This window comes from Nothoprocta perdicaria, unplaced genomic scaffold (assembly GCF_003342845.1).
Source record: "Nothoprocta perdicaria isolate Ctin4 unplaced genomic scaffold, notPer1 scaffold_286, whole genome shotgun sequence".
Classification (NCBI taxonomy): Eukaryota; Metazoa; Chordata; class Aves; order Tinamiformes; family Tinamidae; genus Nothoprocta; species Nothoprocta perdicaria.
In genome coordinates, this window is record NW_020455517.1 from 509,468 (window position 1) to 525,943 (window position 16,476).

Genomic DNA, 16,476 nt, shown 5'->3' on the forward strand with positions numbered 1-16,476 from the left:
AACAGTGACAGTGCCAGAGCCCTGGCACAGGCTGCCCAGAGGGATTGTGGAGTCTCCTTCTCTGGAGATCTTCAAAACCAGCTTGGACACAGCCTGTGCCCTGTGCTCTAAATGACCCTGCATGTGCAGGGAGGTTGGACTAGATGACCTCTAGAGATCCCTTCCAACCTTGAGGATTCTACGATTCTATGATTCTTCAGGCTCTTCTGATGTTCAGCAGGGTCCATCCCATGCTGCACACAAGGGTGAYGAGATTAAGGGATCTGCTGACTGTKATCTGGGCAACCCAGCTCCCCTGTCTCACCATGTGTTCAGGGCCTCCAGATAAAGCTTTCACCTGCTCTTCTACAGGTGCTTGTGATGTCCCTGCTGACTTTTTGTGGTGTTTGATGAGTTTCAGTCCAGAAATCGTGCTGGTGACCTGTGGGCTCCAGGAGTATGTTGTCATGGAGGGATGCTCCAGTGTTGAGAGCCACCAGCACTGGAGCATGGCAAAGAAAAGCTCACCCTGGAYCCGGATCCGATCTGAGAAGACCTTCATGAGCAACAGGATCCATAGTATTTGGCCAAGTAAATGGCCTTCTCTGGAGGACACCTGGCTTTGGAGATGATGGAGCTTTATCACCGTCTCTCCAAGCTGCAGGGGATCCACGATGCATTAAAGCCCTTGTCATAACTCGGCAGGCATTTCCACACTCAAGTGGTCGTAATAACGCTCATAAAGTCCACTGCAGAGCAAAGCAGCCGTGAATTATTAGACTGAGCACGGGGAAGGGAAAAAAAAAGAGCAGCAGCAATGAGCTGGTCTGAATTAATGGCTCTGGAAGCCCCGTAAATTCCCGGGAATCATATTGCCGGGGGATATTTGGCATGCGCAATAAAAGGAACATTTATGGCTTGGGTGCCTAGATTGCGTTGGATCGGTTTGGAAGCAGAAGCCTTTGCAAGGACTCGCGGCAGCACGAGGAGAAAGTTGGGCTGCCTGAAAGAGAACTGCTGGCTGGGCCAGCGCTCTGTGCAGGAGGTTCTGTGTTCACCCTGGAGCGGAATGAAGGCAGATGCTGCCCTGGGGCAAAATAGGGAGAAAATGTGCGTGATGGCAGCCCCACACCTGCAGCATTAGCTGAGGGGAGGGAACGAGACTTTTTTTTTCTCTAGGAAAACCCCTTTGGTTTCGGCTGAGGACAATTCCCAGAGCCTCGCGCTTGGGAGACACTTGAGCGTCTGACCATGTCCATCCTCTCAGGAGCTGCGGGCAGAGCAGGGCCACGGCCAACCCACTCTGGCACATCCTGCTACCCCCGTGTCCTTGGCAGGGCTTGGAAACACRGCCGATCCAAGCTGCGGGAATGCCAATACAGGCACTGCCTGGCTCCGGTGGGGTTTTTCCCCTCCTTTTYCCCCCTTTTTTTCCCCTCACTCCTTCTCTGTCTCCCACGAGCTGGTGGAAAAGACCTGGAACAAAGTCCCAGCTCGTAAATCCCAGCTGCCGCTTGGGCCTGCGGAGTTTTCTTCCCTCTGTCAACATGAGCGATGAAATCCCCTCCAACGCGTTGTTAAGGAGCCGAGGCCGGGCCTCCGACGTGGCCTCCGGCTCGGCAGCTCCGGAGCATGCGCGGGCACGAGGCAGCCGCCAGCTCCAACTGGTGCCACCCCGGGCAGAGCTGCAGCTACGGCTTCACCAGCCTGCGTTTGGCCATTACCAGCTCTTCATTTTCTCATGCAATAATAGATTATTATCATTATGTTCTTAGCTTTATCAGGGAAAAAGTGCTCCCGGCTGTGTGTCCGCTATTTGCCGGGATCCTGCCAGATCCTGGGAAGGGCAGGGAGGCTCCTCTCGGCCCCTGGGCCCAGTTTAGCCCCCATTGCCTTTTCCCCCGGTGGGGTTGGTGAAAGGAATGAAATCTTCGTCAAAGTGGAAAAAGTTAGAAATTGTACAGGGGAAAAAAAAATAGAAAGCCCGCAGTCGAGGATTTCTTTCCCTTTTGATATATTTAGCTATTTATTTACTTCTGAGGGTTGTGAAACACTTCCACAGAAAACCGCCCAGGAAAACCCAAGGCAAACAAAGCCAGGAAAATGGTGCAGTGCCAGGAAGGGCCTTTCCCGCAAGACTGGGCTCTCCTGGAGCCCTTGAGCTGAGCAGGGCGCAAATCCCCTGCTCTTCTGCAAAACTGCTGATTTCTATGTAGGTCTCACCCCCGGGACCAAATCTGCCAAAAATCCCCCAAGTTTGAGTTTCTGCCAGACCCAGCAAGAAGCTGCCTTGCTTCCTCTCTCCAGGACTCCCGGCAGAAATATGGGATGCGCAGCCCCAGCAAGAGGCTTGCAGTCAAGCTGGGGAAAAAACCCATCCAAACTCCCAAAATACAACCCCCAAATCATAAAKATGTGGCTGGATGAAGCGCAGGCTTTGGGGAGCCATCATCAGCTTCTCATCCCTGGTGGACACAGAGAAGGGGCCACCGAGAGCCCCGAGCGCGCACGCGTCCGAGGCGCACGCCGCGCGGAGYGGGCCAGCAGCGGGGCGAAACGCGGCCGCACGGCGCTGAGGAAGGAGGAAAACATCCCAGACACGTGGGAGCGGCTTTGGGCCAGCGCCAGGGTCGCGCTGGGAGGAGCGGCGGCGCGGAGCGCGGCTGCAGACACGGGGCTGGCGGGCGCACGGGCGCATGGGCACGTGTGGATGGCGCTGGCATGAGCCTGGCACCGTCCTTCCCGCCATCCCCGTCCCTGATTCCTCAGAGGGCGCAAGGGAAGGCTGCACCTTTGCAGAAATGAGGAGAAAGCCCTGCTCCTTTGCAGCACCACGATGGATGCTCCTGGTCCTCAAGCTGCTGTGAGCGCCACGAGTGCCCGTTGAAATGCTGGCAGCCCCATGGAAGCACCGAGTGCCACCCCGTTCCATGGGGTGCAGCCCCATGGAAGCAGCGGTGTTACGTTTCCAAGGTCCCTAAGAGGGAAAAACGATAAAATATAAAAGTGAAACACAAAATTCATGCCCCTGGTTTCATCATTCTGCAAAGCCGGTGGCAGCCAGCAGAAAGTCCTGCCCAAACCTCTGTGGCACTGGGCTGTGCAGAGAGGGTTTGCGGGGAGTTGGGACTGTGACTAGTGAGGCCAATACCAGAGAATCGCAGGATGAGGTTGGAAAGGACCTCTGGAGAACATCAAGTTCAATTGCCCCACTCAAGCAGGGTCGCCTTGGCATTTGGGTGAGTGCTTTTTGCAGCAAAGGGATTTTTGTGGACGGATTTTTCATCTCAGAAAGATGGGGGGCGGACCGTGGCCRCAACGGAAATGTTTGCATTTTAACATTTTCAAGAGGAAATATTTTCCGCTTGGGGAATTGGAAGCAACTTCTGTTTAGAAACTTGAGAAAAGTGTAGCATGGCGCGAAAATAAACAGCCAAGGAAGCCTTTTCCCCAGGGACCCAGCTGAGGTGCTCAGGAATGACTGAGGAAGAGCCCAACAGAGACGCTGGGGAGGGGGACGGACACCTTGGCTGACACTTGGCTCCCTGAAGCCCTCCCAGGGCATCTCCCGGAGCTTCCGCTGCTCCTGCATTTGCCCCACACTGCCCTGAGGAGCCACTGTCACGTGTGGGGAGCCCAGACTTGTCACCACCAGCACCCAGAAGAATCACAGAATCAGAGAATGTTCAAGGTTGGAAGGGACCTCTAGAGATCATCTARTCCCACCTTCCTGCTCCAGCAGGGACACCCAGAGCACGGGGCACAGGGCRGCATCCAGGTGGGTTTGGAGACCTCSAGAGAAGGAGACTCCCCAGCCTCCCTGGGCAGCCTGTGCCAGGGCTCGGGCACCCTCACACTAAAGAAGTTCCTCCTCMCATGGAGATGGAGCTGCCTGGGGTTCAACTTATACCCATTGCCCCTTGTCCTGTCACTGGCCACCAATGCTCTGAGCTTGGCCCCTTCCTCCCTGCATTCCYCCTTCATGAACTTACCCATGTTAATCAGATCCCTTCTCAGCCTGAGTCCTGCGCTGTCYGTGGCTGGSGCTGAGCCCCCAGGTTCATGTGCTYGCAGGAACCACCCCCCTGGGGGCCATTGCTAGTTTGGTGGCTGGCGGCAGCCCGTGTCTCACCAGCCTTTYGGGCACCAGATCCAGGTCTCAGCCATGACGGCGTCAACACTTTGTTGATGCCTCGGCCCATMAGAGGCAGCCAGAGCTGTGTCTGGACCACAACTGCATCAACTGCAACCGTCTGCAATGTTTCCTCCAGCTTACCTCCCAAAGGACTTTAGATTCTCCACCTTTTTGGTGGAGACATGCAGTGAACAACTGACAAATCTCTCTTAATGCACCCAAACTGCTAAATCCCCGTGCAATCCCGTCCCGACRCCCCTCTGACACCGTTCCCTCCCAGGAGACCTGTGTGGGGCCATCAATCAGCGCCTGGGGCTCCCAAGTGCCTCAAGGGCCACGTTATGACAGCGATGCCCTCTCATTTATAAAACCTGGAGACCTCCCACGGTTTCCCATTCCCCGCGACCCTGTTCAGGGGGTCATCGCTCAGAGTAAACTGGCTGAGAGGGAAGGTCCTAATATTTAGATGGGAAGCCATTAGCAGGCAGCATCTTATCTACCTTCTGTTTTGAAGTGGAGGTCGGGCACGGCAGCTGGAGCRCGGGTCAGGCTGGAGCCGCCTCTGAAATGCCCTTGACGTGCTCCATTTTGCTGTCAGGGATTGCAGCTGCGTTGTAGTGTATCCTCAGTTAAAGGGAGCTATGGGGATGCATTTTATTTATTTAAATATATATATATATAAAGAAGAAAGGTAAGATGCAGCAGTGAGGAGAGCCCCGCAGAACTTCTCACATGCCATGGGAAAGGTTGGCAACCGTTTGGGTAAGGCAAGTACAGGAAGCACAGGGGTGGCAGCCTGTAGGAAGAGCATCTGACCTCCAGCACCTGCCATTTCTTCAGGAAACCAGTCAAAAAGACAACCAGGACCCGGTCGAAGAAGGAGGTGGTGGGATGGCTAACCTCAGTGTTGCAGAGTTGCCCCAAACTCCCCGATGATTTACTCACAAGATCGTTCACCAAAAGAGCCCACTGTTGTGGGGCTGCTGTGAAGATAACTTCAGAGCACGCTCCATTCCTGACCATGTTCATGTGGCATCAGCTGRGAGTTCAGGTAGCACTGGGAATGGGAATGGGAATGTCTTGTTGGAAAGAGCATAAACCTTGTCAGAAAGGTTGTTTGGCCATGTGTTAGTTCTCTCCAAGTCATCTGTGGTAGCTTTCAGCCTGCAGCTCCTGGGGGTTCTGTTGTCCCCTCTGCTCAGCTGGGCATGGATGAGGAACAGGAGACCTCAGGAAGCTGCTTGGACTGAAATCGTTTTCCCAGAGCTTGTCTCCAGCATGCAAAACCATGAGGAACATCTGTACGCAGGCCAGAAGGCTTTGCAAGTCGGGGGAAATCTTGACTCCCCATCCAGTGCTGCAAATTGGAGAAAAGCAAAGTTCTACTCCTGCCTCTAAGCCTAGTGTGCAACGTGTGTGCATGGGACAGAAGAAATCCGGCTTCGCCACCAACAGGCTGCCTTYTGACAGCATTTGGATTACATGTGTGCTAGGAATGTTTACTCTTAAAAAAAAAAACAGGCCCTTCATCACCCACCATGGTTATTTTTTATGTTCCTCTGTAGCCTTGGTTCTCCTTAAGTATTTGAGTCTGTCTGGTTTGGATCATTTGTCCTGAGATGGGTTTCTGAGGTGTTACTATTTACAGCTGCTGAAATCCCACTCAAATGCCACCCCAGGCTGATTATTAATTGCTTGGAAATGTTAGTTGTTAACCTAGGAAAGGCACAAGGTGATCTCAAGACAGGCAGGGGTCGKCAAGGAGGGAGCAAACAACACGGTGTGAGCTGGAGCCTGTTGGGACAGATCAGGGAGATGGGCCTAAATTGTCCACGGAAACACGTTCTTTTGTTCCTGCCTGACTTASAGATGCTCAGTTGCTAGCTGGACCAGGTCAAAGAAGAGCTCGCTCTGTGAACAAACAAGAACTCTGAGGAAGGGTCGGGCCCACACTAGCTCTAGGTGGACAGGACCTTCACATGGGCTGGGTCTTCCTTTTTTATGGTCACTGCTTTCATCCTTCCCCAATTCCCTGCATTTGGACTTCAGCCAGTCCCAGAGACGCTCAACAGCTCTGCTTCCCAGCGCTGCTGTTTCCACCGCAGGAGGCTGTCGGTGTYTCTTGGCCCCGTTTGAGCACAGCTCGAATGAAGGGAGCTGTCGGTGCTGGTGTTGCTCTGAGGTGTGGATCAGCAATGGTTCATTTTCTTCCCGAAGGAAATAGCACGTTCTTGGGAATACAGAAATTTCCCAACCCTCCTGCTCCACTCCCTGTGGCTCTCCGGGATGCTGGAGCCCATTAGCAACAGTGGTGAGGCTGCCTGGTGCTGGTCTCCCCATGCAGAACTGGACCCATGCCAAAGGGTCAGGTTGCTCTCCAGGGACAGCCATGGTGGTGGTGAACAGACCAAACTGGTGATTTAATGGAGATACAGCCAGAATGTGGGGCAGCCTGGGTTGAGATGGTGGTAATGCGGTTTGGCCCACCCAAAAAGGCAGATGGCCAAGCAGAGGTTTGGACAATTGCTGGTGTTTAGGGCTCCCAGCCAACCTTGTGCTTCCATCCCAGTCTTCCTGCTGACAGGAAAAGGCTCCGGATCAGGCTTTGCTAAATTTGTTCCCCCAGTGTCTGCATCTTTCCACATGCCATTACCGGGCTGTGGCCATGAGCTCTGTCTAGCCTAAAGACTCCAAAACCCATTGCTGGATTGCAACCAGGGTATGCAATTATATGGCAAGGCTCAAACAACAGGCTCAACAACCTTAGACCTACAGTAGATTTGGTATTGGGTTCTTCGCATCTCCCCAGTCCTCCTCACTTACACTGGGAAACTGGAAAAATTGGCAGGGTCAGAACCTTTATTCAATGAAGCTTCTCCTTGGTCTGCGCAGGCAAAAGGGCTGAGGGTGACAGAGGAGATCATTTGCAGTCATGATGTTTAGACAGGACCTACCCATCCTAGCAGCCAAGGCTCAGCTACATGTTTGGGACAGCCAGCTGAACTGTGGTGGGATGCACCAGTTGATGATCAGCTCCTGGAACATCTTGGATGATGATGAGCTCCTGAAACATCCTGGAACAAGCTTCAGAAAAACCTCAATGAAACATTCTGCAAGAGATGAGCAGGTAGCGGCTGAGTACAGCAACACGCAGTGCCCCGCACAGGCCTCCCTGGTGACTATTCCCAGWGGAATTCTCCATTCCTTTCACTCCTTTGCCCTGCAGTTTTGCTTTGAAGTCTTCCCCAAGCTGGATGGAGCAGGGAAATGCAGCGGCATTCCCTTATAGAGTCTGTAGAAGTTTTTCAAAGGGAGTAGAGGTTCATGGAGTTCAGTTTCCAACCAATTTTAATACAAACAGGAGGTCCTGAATACCTTGCTCTAGCCAAGGCATATTCTTAATGAGGCTGCAAGACTCAGGCCCTGTCCTGTCAGGAATCTCTGCTTGGACCAGTTCTTGGGGCAAGAGTTTAGAGAAATCCCTCCAAGAATTCAAGCTTAGCTGTAGCCTTGGGCGAGGGCTTATCCTCAGAGGCTGCGTATGTGACAGGAAACCAAACTGAGCCAAGGCATGGATCTAAACACTGTCCCGTTATCGTCCATACTGTACATTCCTTGGCAAAATTTTGGCCCATGCCAACTAGCACGCCTCAGACAATGTTTGGGCAAGGTCCAGGGCTAGCCCGGAACAGAGACAGGCTGGATGCGGCTGCAGTAACCTGGGATGAAGCAGCAGAGATGGGAGCCACGCCAGGTCCCTCGGCCTCAGGGATGAAAAATAGTCTCTGGCCCATTTATTTACTAGCGCAGACAAATCCAGCACTCTTGCCGATCCATCAAGGATCACTTGTGGATTAACTCTGCTTGGTGACCTCTCTGGAGGCAAATGAGCTCAGGCATCCAGCTACCAGCGGTCCTGGGCGAGCGCCACGTTTGCTTTCCAGCATGGGGAATGCAGCCCTTGCATTTTGCTGTGCTCACCTGAGTGCGTGCTGAGCACCCCCAGCTCTGCAGCTGCTTGCTCGCTGGGTCAGCAAAGGCAGTAACCAGGAAGCTGCTCAGAAACACAATATTATTTGTCTTCAGATGTAGGGATTAGTGGGACTATTCATCTTACAGCAATAAATATTCTTGGCAACTGCCTTTGGACCTGCCAAGTCCATTACCTAAACGGCCTCTTTGTTCTGTCCGTGTTACAATCTCACATCAGTTTTTGAAGTAAGCAATCTGTCACCTTGTGTCACGTGTACCTCTTGGAACAGTTCTCGATTCACAGCTCCATGACATTTTTTTCATGGCTTCTCCAGCACTACTTATATGTTTAAATTGACATTAATTACTCCTTGGTGAGACTTGCGTTTCTTGCAGCCCTGTTTTTCAGGGGTACAAAAATCTTGGGATAGTCCACCTGAAAGAAGTCTCTCATCTGGCTCTACAGGGTCATTCAACTCCTGGGATGCCCATGATGCTGAGAAACCCCAAATCATCTTTCTCTGCTGCAGGTTTGAGTAAAATTGCATCCAGAGGCTGGGAGTAAAATTGCATCCAGTGGTTACTTTGCTATTCATGCTGGGAACACGTGGATATGCTGGGGGASTCAATTATGCCTCTGGTTGCAGAGCTGACGCCCCTCATTGCAAGAAGCCAAGTAGTGTCCAGACTTCATAACTATGCCTGGACTTCACAGTTGTGCCTGTCCTTGGAGGAGACCAGTACTGGAGTCTGTTCTCTGATCCTGATCCTAACCAATATTGCTAGAAAGTCCTTTGCCACCAAAATGGGGTGGCCACATGCCAACTACCTGTAGGGAGTGGTTCCTTGCCTGTGGTAACTCCCATACCACGCTTGGGTCTTTTTTGGCACAGCATCAGCATTGCAGGGCCAGCAACTACTCCAGCTGTTTGAGCATCTAGGGAAATTACAGTCCCGTAGTTCATCTACAGTCTAGGTGAATTACTGTCCCAGACCTGCTTAATCTGCTGGTGTAGATGTAGTCTATGCTGTGAGGAAAGGCCAAGGCATCACGGCACTTCATGTGCGGAGTTTCTAGGCAGAGCACTTAAATGTCTGATGCCTCTTCTCTAGCCGAGGTGAGGAGTGGTGAGACCTTGCATTGCCCGGGTCACCCTGGGTAAGCAATCCATGAGTTATGGCACCCATCACTCATGGGTGTATTTTTCACTCTCACCTGCGTTGGAGTGCTACCAAGTCTGCGGGAGGTAGCTGGATTTAAGCTGGTCCTTCAGGGGACCTCCAGTTTTGTCCCAAGAAACACGTGTCTCCTGGCAGAGCAGCTGGAAATGTAAAGTTCTCCACATTGTTATTGCCCATTTGCAACCCACCTGCCAACCCCAAATGTCCTGAAGCTGYGCTGAGACACATTCTGGGAATGTTAATTCCATACCAACAATACGTATGTACAGTCAAATATATTCCAGCATGATAATAACACATAATAGCTTTTTTTTGTCCCAGCCAAGTGCAACAAGCTCAATGCAAGATCAATACACTCTGGTCATAGCAAACAACCAACCTCACTATGCCCACAGACCGTACAGACATGTACAATGCCTATTCACCTGGGCTGGAGACACTCCAACACAAGGCCTGTGGGTATTGGACGAAGGTGGGGTCACCCAGCTCAAGCTCTTATCTCCTTACTCAAGCTTTCACCTACTCTGAAACGCAGATTGATCTCTGAAGTCACCAGATGGACGCTGCATTACAGCCCAAGGTGTTAAAAATGCATCTAGGAGACTTGGATGGAGGGCACTGTGTTGTTAACTCCATTAGCCAGGTGAGGAGCTCTTGGACCTCATGCCTACACCTTCGTTCCTTGGCAGTTTTTCCCATCCTGAACAGAGCAAAGTGGAGTGGAGAAGGAAGAACGTCACGAAGAAACCCTATGGTCTGAGACTGACATATGGAGCCAACCGGCACGTACGCAGCTGGCCTCTCAATAACCACAAGCACAACATCAAGGTTGACTCCTTTCAGTTGACTCAATCGGTCAAAAAGGAAACTGCACTGCCTGCATCGCAGCCTTCCTYATTGGATGACAGTTTTATGGTGGTAGCTGATTGGCACACATGGCTTAGGCCACGGAAGGACACCTGAGCACACCCCTGATCCCTCCCCATATCCATAGCTGTGCTTTCCTTCCTTCTCCACTTTTCCTCCTTTTTTTTTTTTGCCATCCCCTTCGCTACTGCCCTCCACGGCGCACTTTCTCATCAGGACCAAGTCTGGAGGTGGGTTGCAACAGCCTGTTCTTTCTCGGTAGCTATTGGAAGAGGAATCTTGCTTGGGGTTGGGGGCAAAGGCACTGGGTGAAGCAAGAAGACGCTGCAAACTTCTGCTCTCCCCTCCGAGTGCAGGCGGGCATTGCTTCTCTCTGTGTTTTCATATCACATCCACCTGCTGTTTGCTTAGACCTTAGCAACTCTGAACTGGCTGTTCACAGCGTTTCTCTAGGGAAATGAATGGCAGCTTTTCTCAAAAAGGTTGGGTAACGAGGGAGGAAAGTCTGGGGTCTTTGGATGAGCTGCTGTGCCCTGTGCATGAGTGTTTGTTCTAAGTGTCCTGTGTACGGAGCTCCTGAGGAGGTGACTTGGGAGGTGGCTGGTGGCAAATGTACTTTATCTCTTTCCAGTGTCATTTGAACCCCTGTCTGTGCCTCTCTGCACAGCTCGAGCCATGTCCTTGTGTAGTCAGCGTGCACCTCACTGCCCTCCTTGTGGTGTTTGCAGATTCACTTATGGAGCTGATGGAAGGGAAAAATTCCTGCAAGAAACTCCTCACTCTCATGCTCTTCAGCTTCATACTCAGCTTCTGTCTCTTTGTTTCTTTTCGTCAATATGGGACTCCYGAGCCAGAGCAGAATAGTTCCCAATCCTGTGCACAAATAACCCCCACTGAAAATAACAGCACCTTGGCAAAAAGCAAGCATGGAATAACCATTGTGCTGTGGACCTGGCCCTTTGAGCAGCGCTTTAATTTCAGGAACTGTTCAGAGCTCTACAGCACACCAGACTGCCGCTTCACCGTCAACCGCACATGGTTACACAAGGCAAATGCTGTGATTGTGCACCACAGGGATGTGCTTAGAAATCCAGCGGAACTGAGCAAGGCCACTAGAACCCCTTCCCAGCGCTGGATCTGGTTCAACCTGGAGTCGCCCACTAACTCACCCAACCTGCGYGCCATGGACAACCTCTTCAACCTCACCATGTCCTACCGGAGGGACTCGGATATCTTCAGCCCCTATGGGGAGCTGCAGATCCTTGAGCAACCCCAGCCCTTCAGCATCCCTCCCAAGTCCAAGCTGGTAGCCTGGGTGGTCAGCAACTGGCAGACACATTTGTACCGCGTGAAGTACTACCAGCAGCTGAAGCAGCACATCGCCGTGGACGTTTACGGGCAGCACCATCAGCCCCTGGCCTCAGACCAGCTCCTGTCCACCTTGGCTCAGTACAAGTTCTACTTGGCCTTTGAGAACTCACAGCACGAAGACTATATCACTGAGAAGGTCTGGAGGAACGCCTTGTCTGCTGGCACCGTCCCTGTCGTCCTCGGGCCACCGCGGAACAACTACGAGCGCTTTCTGCCCCCTGATGCCTTCATCCACRTTGACGACTTTGCCAGTGCCCGGGACCTGGCACGGTACCTGCAGGAGCTGAGCGAGGACTCGGAGAGATACAAGCGCTACTTYGAGTGGCGGCAACGGCTGAAGCCTGTGGTCACATCTGGGTGGGCAACGCACGTCTGCCGAGCCTGTCATTTCCTGCAGTCGGAGGCCAGGTACCAGGTGGTGACCGAGCTGTCTAAATGGTTTCTGTAACTGCTGTTTGCTCAGCTCTTGACTGCATTTTGAKCTTGTACTCCTTGGGGTAGGCTGCAATTTCACAGGATGATTGAACTTTGTGAAAATGGAGGGACAATGGGAGCTCTGAAATCAACAAGGACAAGGAAGCAATTAGGTGTTTATCTTACGAGTTAATAGACTACTAGACAGAGTTAGTGCATTGCATTTTTTTTTTCTGTTGTTGATCAAGTTATACAGCCTGGACTTTGCAGAAATTCAGAGCAAAATGCTCTTTCTGTTTTTTTAATCTTCAAACAAATCTGGATTGCTCCATATGTTGGAGAGCAGAAACAAAAGGCTGGGAGGGGTAGTGGACTAAGAATATGTATCATCAGCCTATTTCAAGGACTTTGTACTCTGCAAGGCTGCAGCTGGAAGGGTTGACTGGGCCATGAGGCAACCTACTGCTGCTGGAAGGACCGGTCCCACCCCTTCCTTCTTCCCCTCCCTGCCCCACTTTCACCTCCTCTGACCATTTCAGGGCACTGTGGCATGGTGCTGAACTKCAATAGTGAGACATAATTGGCTCCAGGGAAGTGTGAGAGCAGTCAATGGCAAGAGAACGAGGAGAAAGTCTTGTGTTGGAAACACCTGGCTTGGCCGACTGTGTTGACTTTCCCTCAGCTTCTCCCCCCTTACTGACCCCACAAGTCCTGACTGTATATTAATTGCCCTTTGCAGATCTTTTTTTTTTCCATTTGCCCAGCTGTTCCTTACAGCACTGTAAAGTTTTATTGTGTGCAGCACCCTGCAGCAAGGCATCCTAGCAGCATCTGAACCTCTCGGCTTCTCACTTCAGGGGACGCCTTTTAGGCCTTGCTGTTGCAAAACTATGCCGAAGAACTGGTCTTTATTCTACTTTCTCCTGCCTTCCTATAAATGATCTCTTGTCCAGGTTGAGGAGCCCCATGGCACTGAGGTATTTGCCCCATGCAGCCTTTCCACAGCTCCCATTTGCTTGCGCTGGGAGTTGGGAGCCCATGGAAATCGGGAGGCAGTGGTGCCTTGCTGGGCTCCCTTCCTGCAGCTCTGGATATTCATCTTTTGGGTATTTTTTTTCCACCAGGTACTACAGAACCTTGAGTTGAGTTTTTCATAGATTTACCTTAACTCTGAGCTGTTTCCATGCTGTAAAACAGCTCAAAGTCCAGCAATAAATGGAGATATGCGATTTCTTTCTCTGTCACTATCATTAACAAATATTGGCAATGAACTCCCTCGATGTTTCCCCCCGCAGTCACACAGTAGCAGAAGGCCCCCCTGCAAGACCTTCTTCACAGCTGTGAGTCCCTTCTCATCCACGGTCTCCATTACCGTCTTATTCCCTGCTCTGCATTGCACGCGGCCTGAGTGTGTTGGTCAGCACAAGCCGAGGGCCAGATCCTTCCCCGAGAAGTCCAAATGCTGCTTCCTCCCTTCACTTCACTAGTCATCATCTTCCAGAGGGTGCCCTGTTTCTCAAGGATCCTTGGAGGGACTGTTGGGAATCCAGGTGGTCTGTCGTGGCCCACCTTCCCCAGCCTATTCTCCACTGAGAATCACACTAGCGGGGCACGACTGCTTTTTACTTTTGTAGAATAATTGTCTCCATCCCTCCCTGGGCTTTGCTGGGACCGTGTGCCTTTCATCCCTTAATTATTGCCTTCAATGCACTAGCTAATGATGCTGCTGCGGCCTGAGTGCTCCTGTGCAGAGCAGAAGGACGGTTAAGGCTTTAATCCCTTTCTCTGGCCGTGGGAGTGCTCATAGTGGCTCTGGACAAGATGGCTTGAGCTGCTGCGGGTGTAAATTGGGGTGAAATGATTTTCTGCAGCTCTGTGGACAGTTTCTCTTGGGAAAAGCAACAGCAAAGGTGCTGCAAGGGCGCTGGCACCTGTGGAGGCCACCCCAAGCGGCAGTTTCCCAGTGGCGACATGGAGGGAGTCTTCAGGAATAAGCATTTCTGGAGCGTTACACCGTGGCACCCTGTGTGAGAGAATTGCTTGAGAAAGGGGAAATTAAAGAAAAAAACAGGGCCTAAGAGAAGTTAGGGCATTACAGAGGCTTGCTTGAGGTGAGAGATATTACCACTCCCAGGATGGTTGGTATGTATGGAATCCACTTCTCCATGATTCCCGGGGCAACACAGTCTGCCCTCCTAGCACACACTGATGAGAGTAATGGAAGAGTGGAGCGAAATGGAGACACTGTGGCCAAACTTTGTTGGCTTCCCTGCAGAGGTGGTAGCCTGATGGTGCCGTGCAGCTGAGTGAATGGAGAGTGGAGCAGAATGAAGACATGGCAGACAAACTCTGTTATACTCCCTGTAGAGGTGGCAACCTGGTCTTACCGTGCAGCTTGGTAAGCCACACAGTGTGACAGGCTGCCCAGAGTGGTTGTGGAGTCTCCTTCTCTGGCGGTCTTCAAACCCATCTGATTGCCACCCTGTGCCACATGCTTTAGGTGTCCCTGCTTGAGCAGGAAGGTTGGACTAGATGATCTCTAGAGGTCCCTTCCAACCCTGGACATTCTGTGATTCGATGCCTGGTGCTGAGCCAACAATGGTGGCAGATGAGTCCCTTCCAATGGACTTTGCTCAAACTTCTCCTTATTCTAATCTCATTATAATACCAATACATAACCCCATCCTAGAAGTTACTCACTTCCAAGAAACGACCCCAACTCACTGAGCATGCTCTATATTTTCAGTTAACCTGGGAGATGTTTTAAACCAATCAATAACGAAAGTACGTATGACTAGAGTCACTCAAGCTCCACCTAAACGTAAAAGAAAATATATAAAAGGTGAACTAATGAGGGTAGTAAGTAGAAAAGGAAGAAGGAAAGGGAGGAAGAAGGAAAGGGAGGAAGAAGGAAAGAAGGAAGGAAGGAGGAATGAAGGAAGAGGAGAGAGGAAAGACTCCATCGTAACTTCTGGATCAGTGGACAGGCTGATTTCCTCCCCTCTGGTCGGAACACCACCTGAGGAGACTCCTCGAAGTTGAGAGCCCTCTACCATCTTCTGGGGTGAGTGATGATTGCGCATTTGTACACTAGGCACTAGCTAAGAACCCCACACTGTAGAAGAGAATTTCCTATACTGACATCCAGAACCCGTTCTTTAAATGTTACATTTGAATAAATCGTGCTTTTCTGAACTCAATTTTTTAGGGCGACTGGACCAACAGACAACAGGCTCTTTGTGGACACGATACTGCCAGAGTCAGGCCTATAGCRGATCATACTATTTGGGAACGCGACTACWTGTTTTGAAGGCAATCGGATCTATGGTCGACAGATGATGAAGCTGGTACTGCCAGAGTTGGGGCTRTRGTTACCACAGTATTTGGTGTCCTTCTTAAGAGATGAGTCCAGCCACCTCCAGTCCCTCCAACCTTGGGAAATCAGCTGGAACGCACGGGGGTTCATCTCTTACCTCATTTCCACCCCCCATCAAACTGCAACCCCGCACTGCGGCGTGGCCTAGGATATATAAATATACACAGAATCACAGCATCACAGCATCACAGAATGCTCAAGGTTGGGAGGGACCTCTAGAGATCATCTAGCCCAAACCCCTGCTCCAGCAGGGACACCCAGAGCACGGGGCACAGGGCGGCATCCAGGTGGGTTTGGAGGATCTCCAGAGAAGGAGACTCCCCAGCCTCCCTGGGCAGCCTGTGCCAGGGCTCGGGCACCCTCACAGGAAAGAAGTTCCTCCTCCCATGGAGATGGCGCTGCCTGGGTTTCAACTTACACCCATTGCCCCTTGTCCTGTCACTGGCCACCACTGAGAAGAGCTTGCCCCCTTCYTCCYCAYGTTCCCCCTTCATGAACTTAGACAACTTAGACCCCTCTCAGCCTTCTCTTCTCCAGGCTGAACAGGCCCAGCTCACTCGGTCTCTCCGCACACRGGAGATGTTCCCTTCCCTTCATCACCTTTGTCGCTCTAACACACACGCGGTGAAGGTGTTGGGCAGGGGCAGGGGCAGCGGCTGGGGGCGGGGACGTGCTGGCGGGCGGGACAGCGCTGGAGGCCACAGGCCGGYGCCACGCGGTGGGTCGCACCACTCTCCCACATGGAGCCCGCCCAGGGCACGGCCCCGGCCTGCGGCCACCGCGGCCTCGCGGGGCTGCTCGCCGGCCTCACCGTAGCCTTCTGCCTCCTGGCCTATGCTTGGCGCCTGGGGCCCGGGCTGAGGCCGGCGCCATGCCGTGCCAGGCCGTGGCACAACGGCAGCAGAGCGGTGCCGGGGCAGGCACGGGCCGCACTGCTGGTCATGCTCTGGAACTGGCCCTTTGGGCAGCACTTCAAGCCGCGGAACTGCTCGGTCATCTATGGCATCCCCGACTGCCACTTCACCACCGACCACAGCTGGTACCCGGAGGCCGACGCCGTCATCATGCACCACAAGGATGTCAGTGCCAGGCCCAAGCAGCTGCCCCTGGGCATGCGGGCGCCAGCGCAGCGCTGGATCTGGTTCAACCTGGAGTCGCCCACTAACTCACCCAACCTGCG

General features: G+C 52.4%; 2 protein-coding genes across 2 annotated transcripts in view; both read left to right on the forward strand.

Moving 5' to 3' along the window:
• Window positions 1-10,871: 10,871 nt before the first annotated feature.
• LOC112949106 (galactoside 3(4)-L-fucosyltransferase-like) lies at window positions 10,872-11,954 on the forward strand. Its single transcript, XM_026041485.1, has one exon. It carries the CDS (start codon window positions 10,872-10,874, stop codon window positions 11,952-11,954), a length of 1,083 nt encoding a protein of 360 aa, XP_025897270.1.
• A 4,082-nt stretch (window positions 11,955-16,036) lies between these two features.
• Window positions 16,037-16,476, forward strand: part of LOC112949093 (galactoside 3(4)-L-fucosyltransferase-like) — a 1,293-nt gene continuing 853 nt past the window's right edge. The window contains exon 1 of the mRNA XM_026041471.1: window positions 16,037-16,473. Within this exon, the coding sequence (XP_025897256.1) occupies window positions 16,037-16,473 (437 nt within the window). The remainder of the gene's footprint in view (window positions 16,474-16,476) is intronic.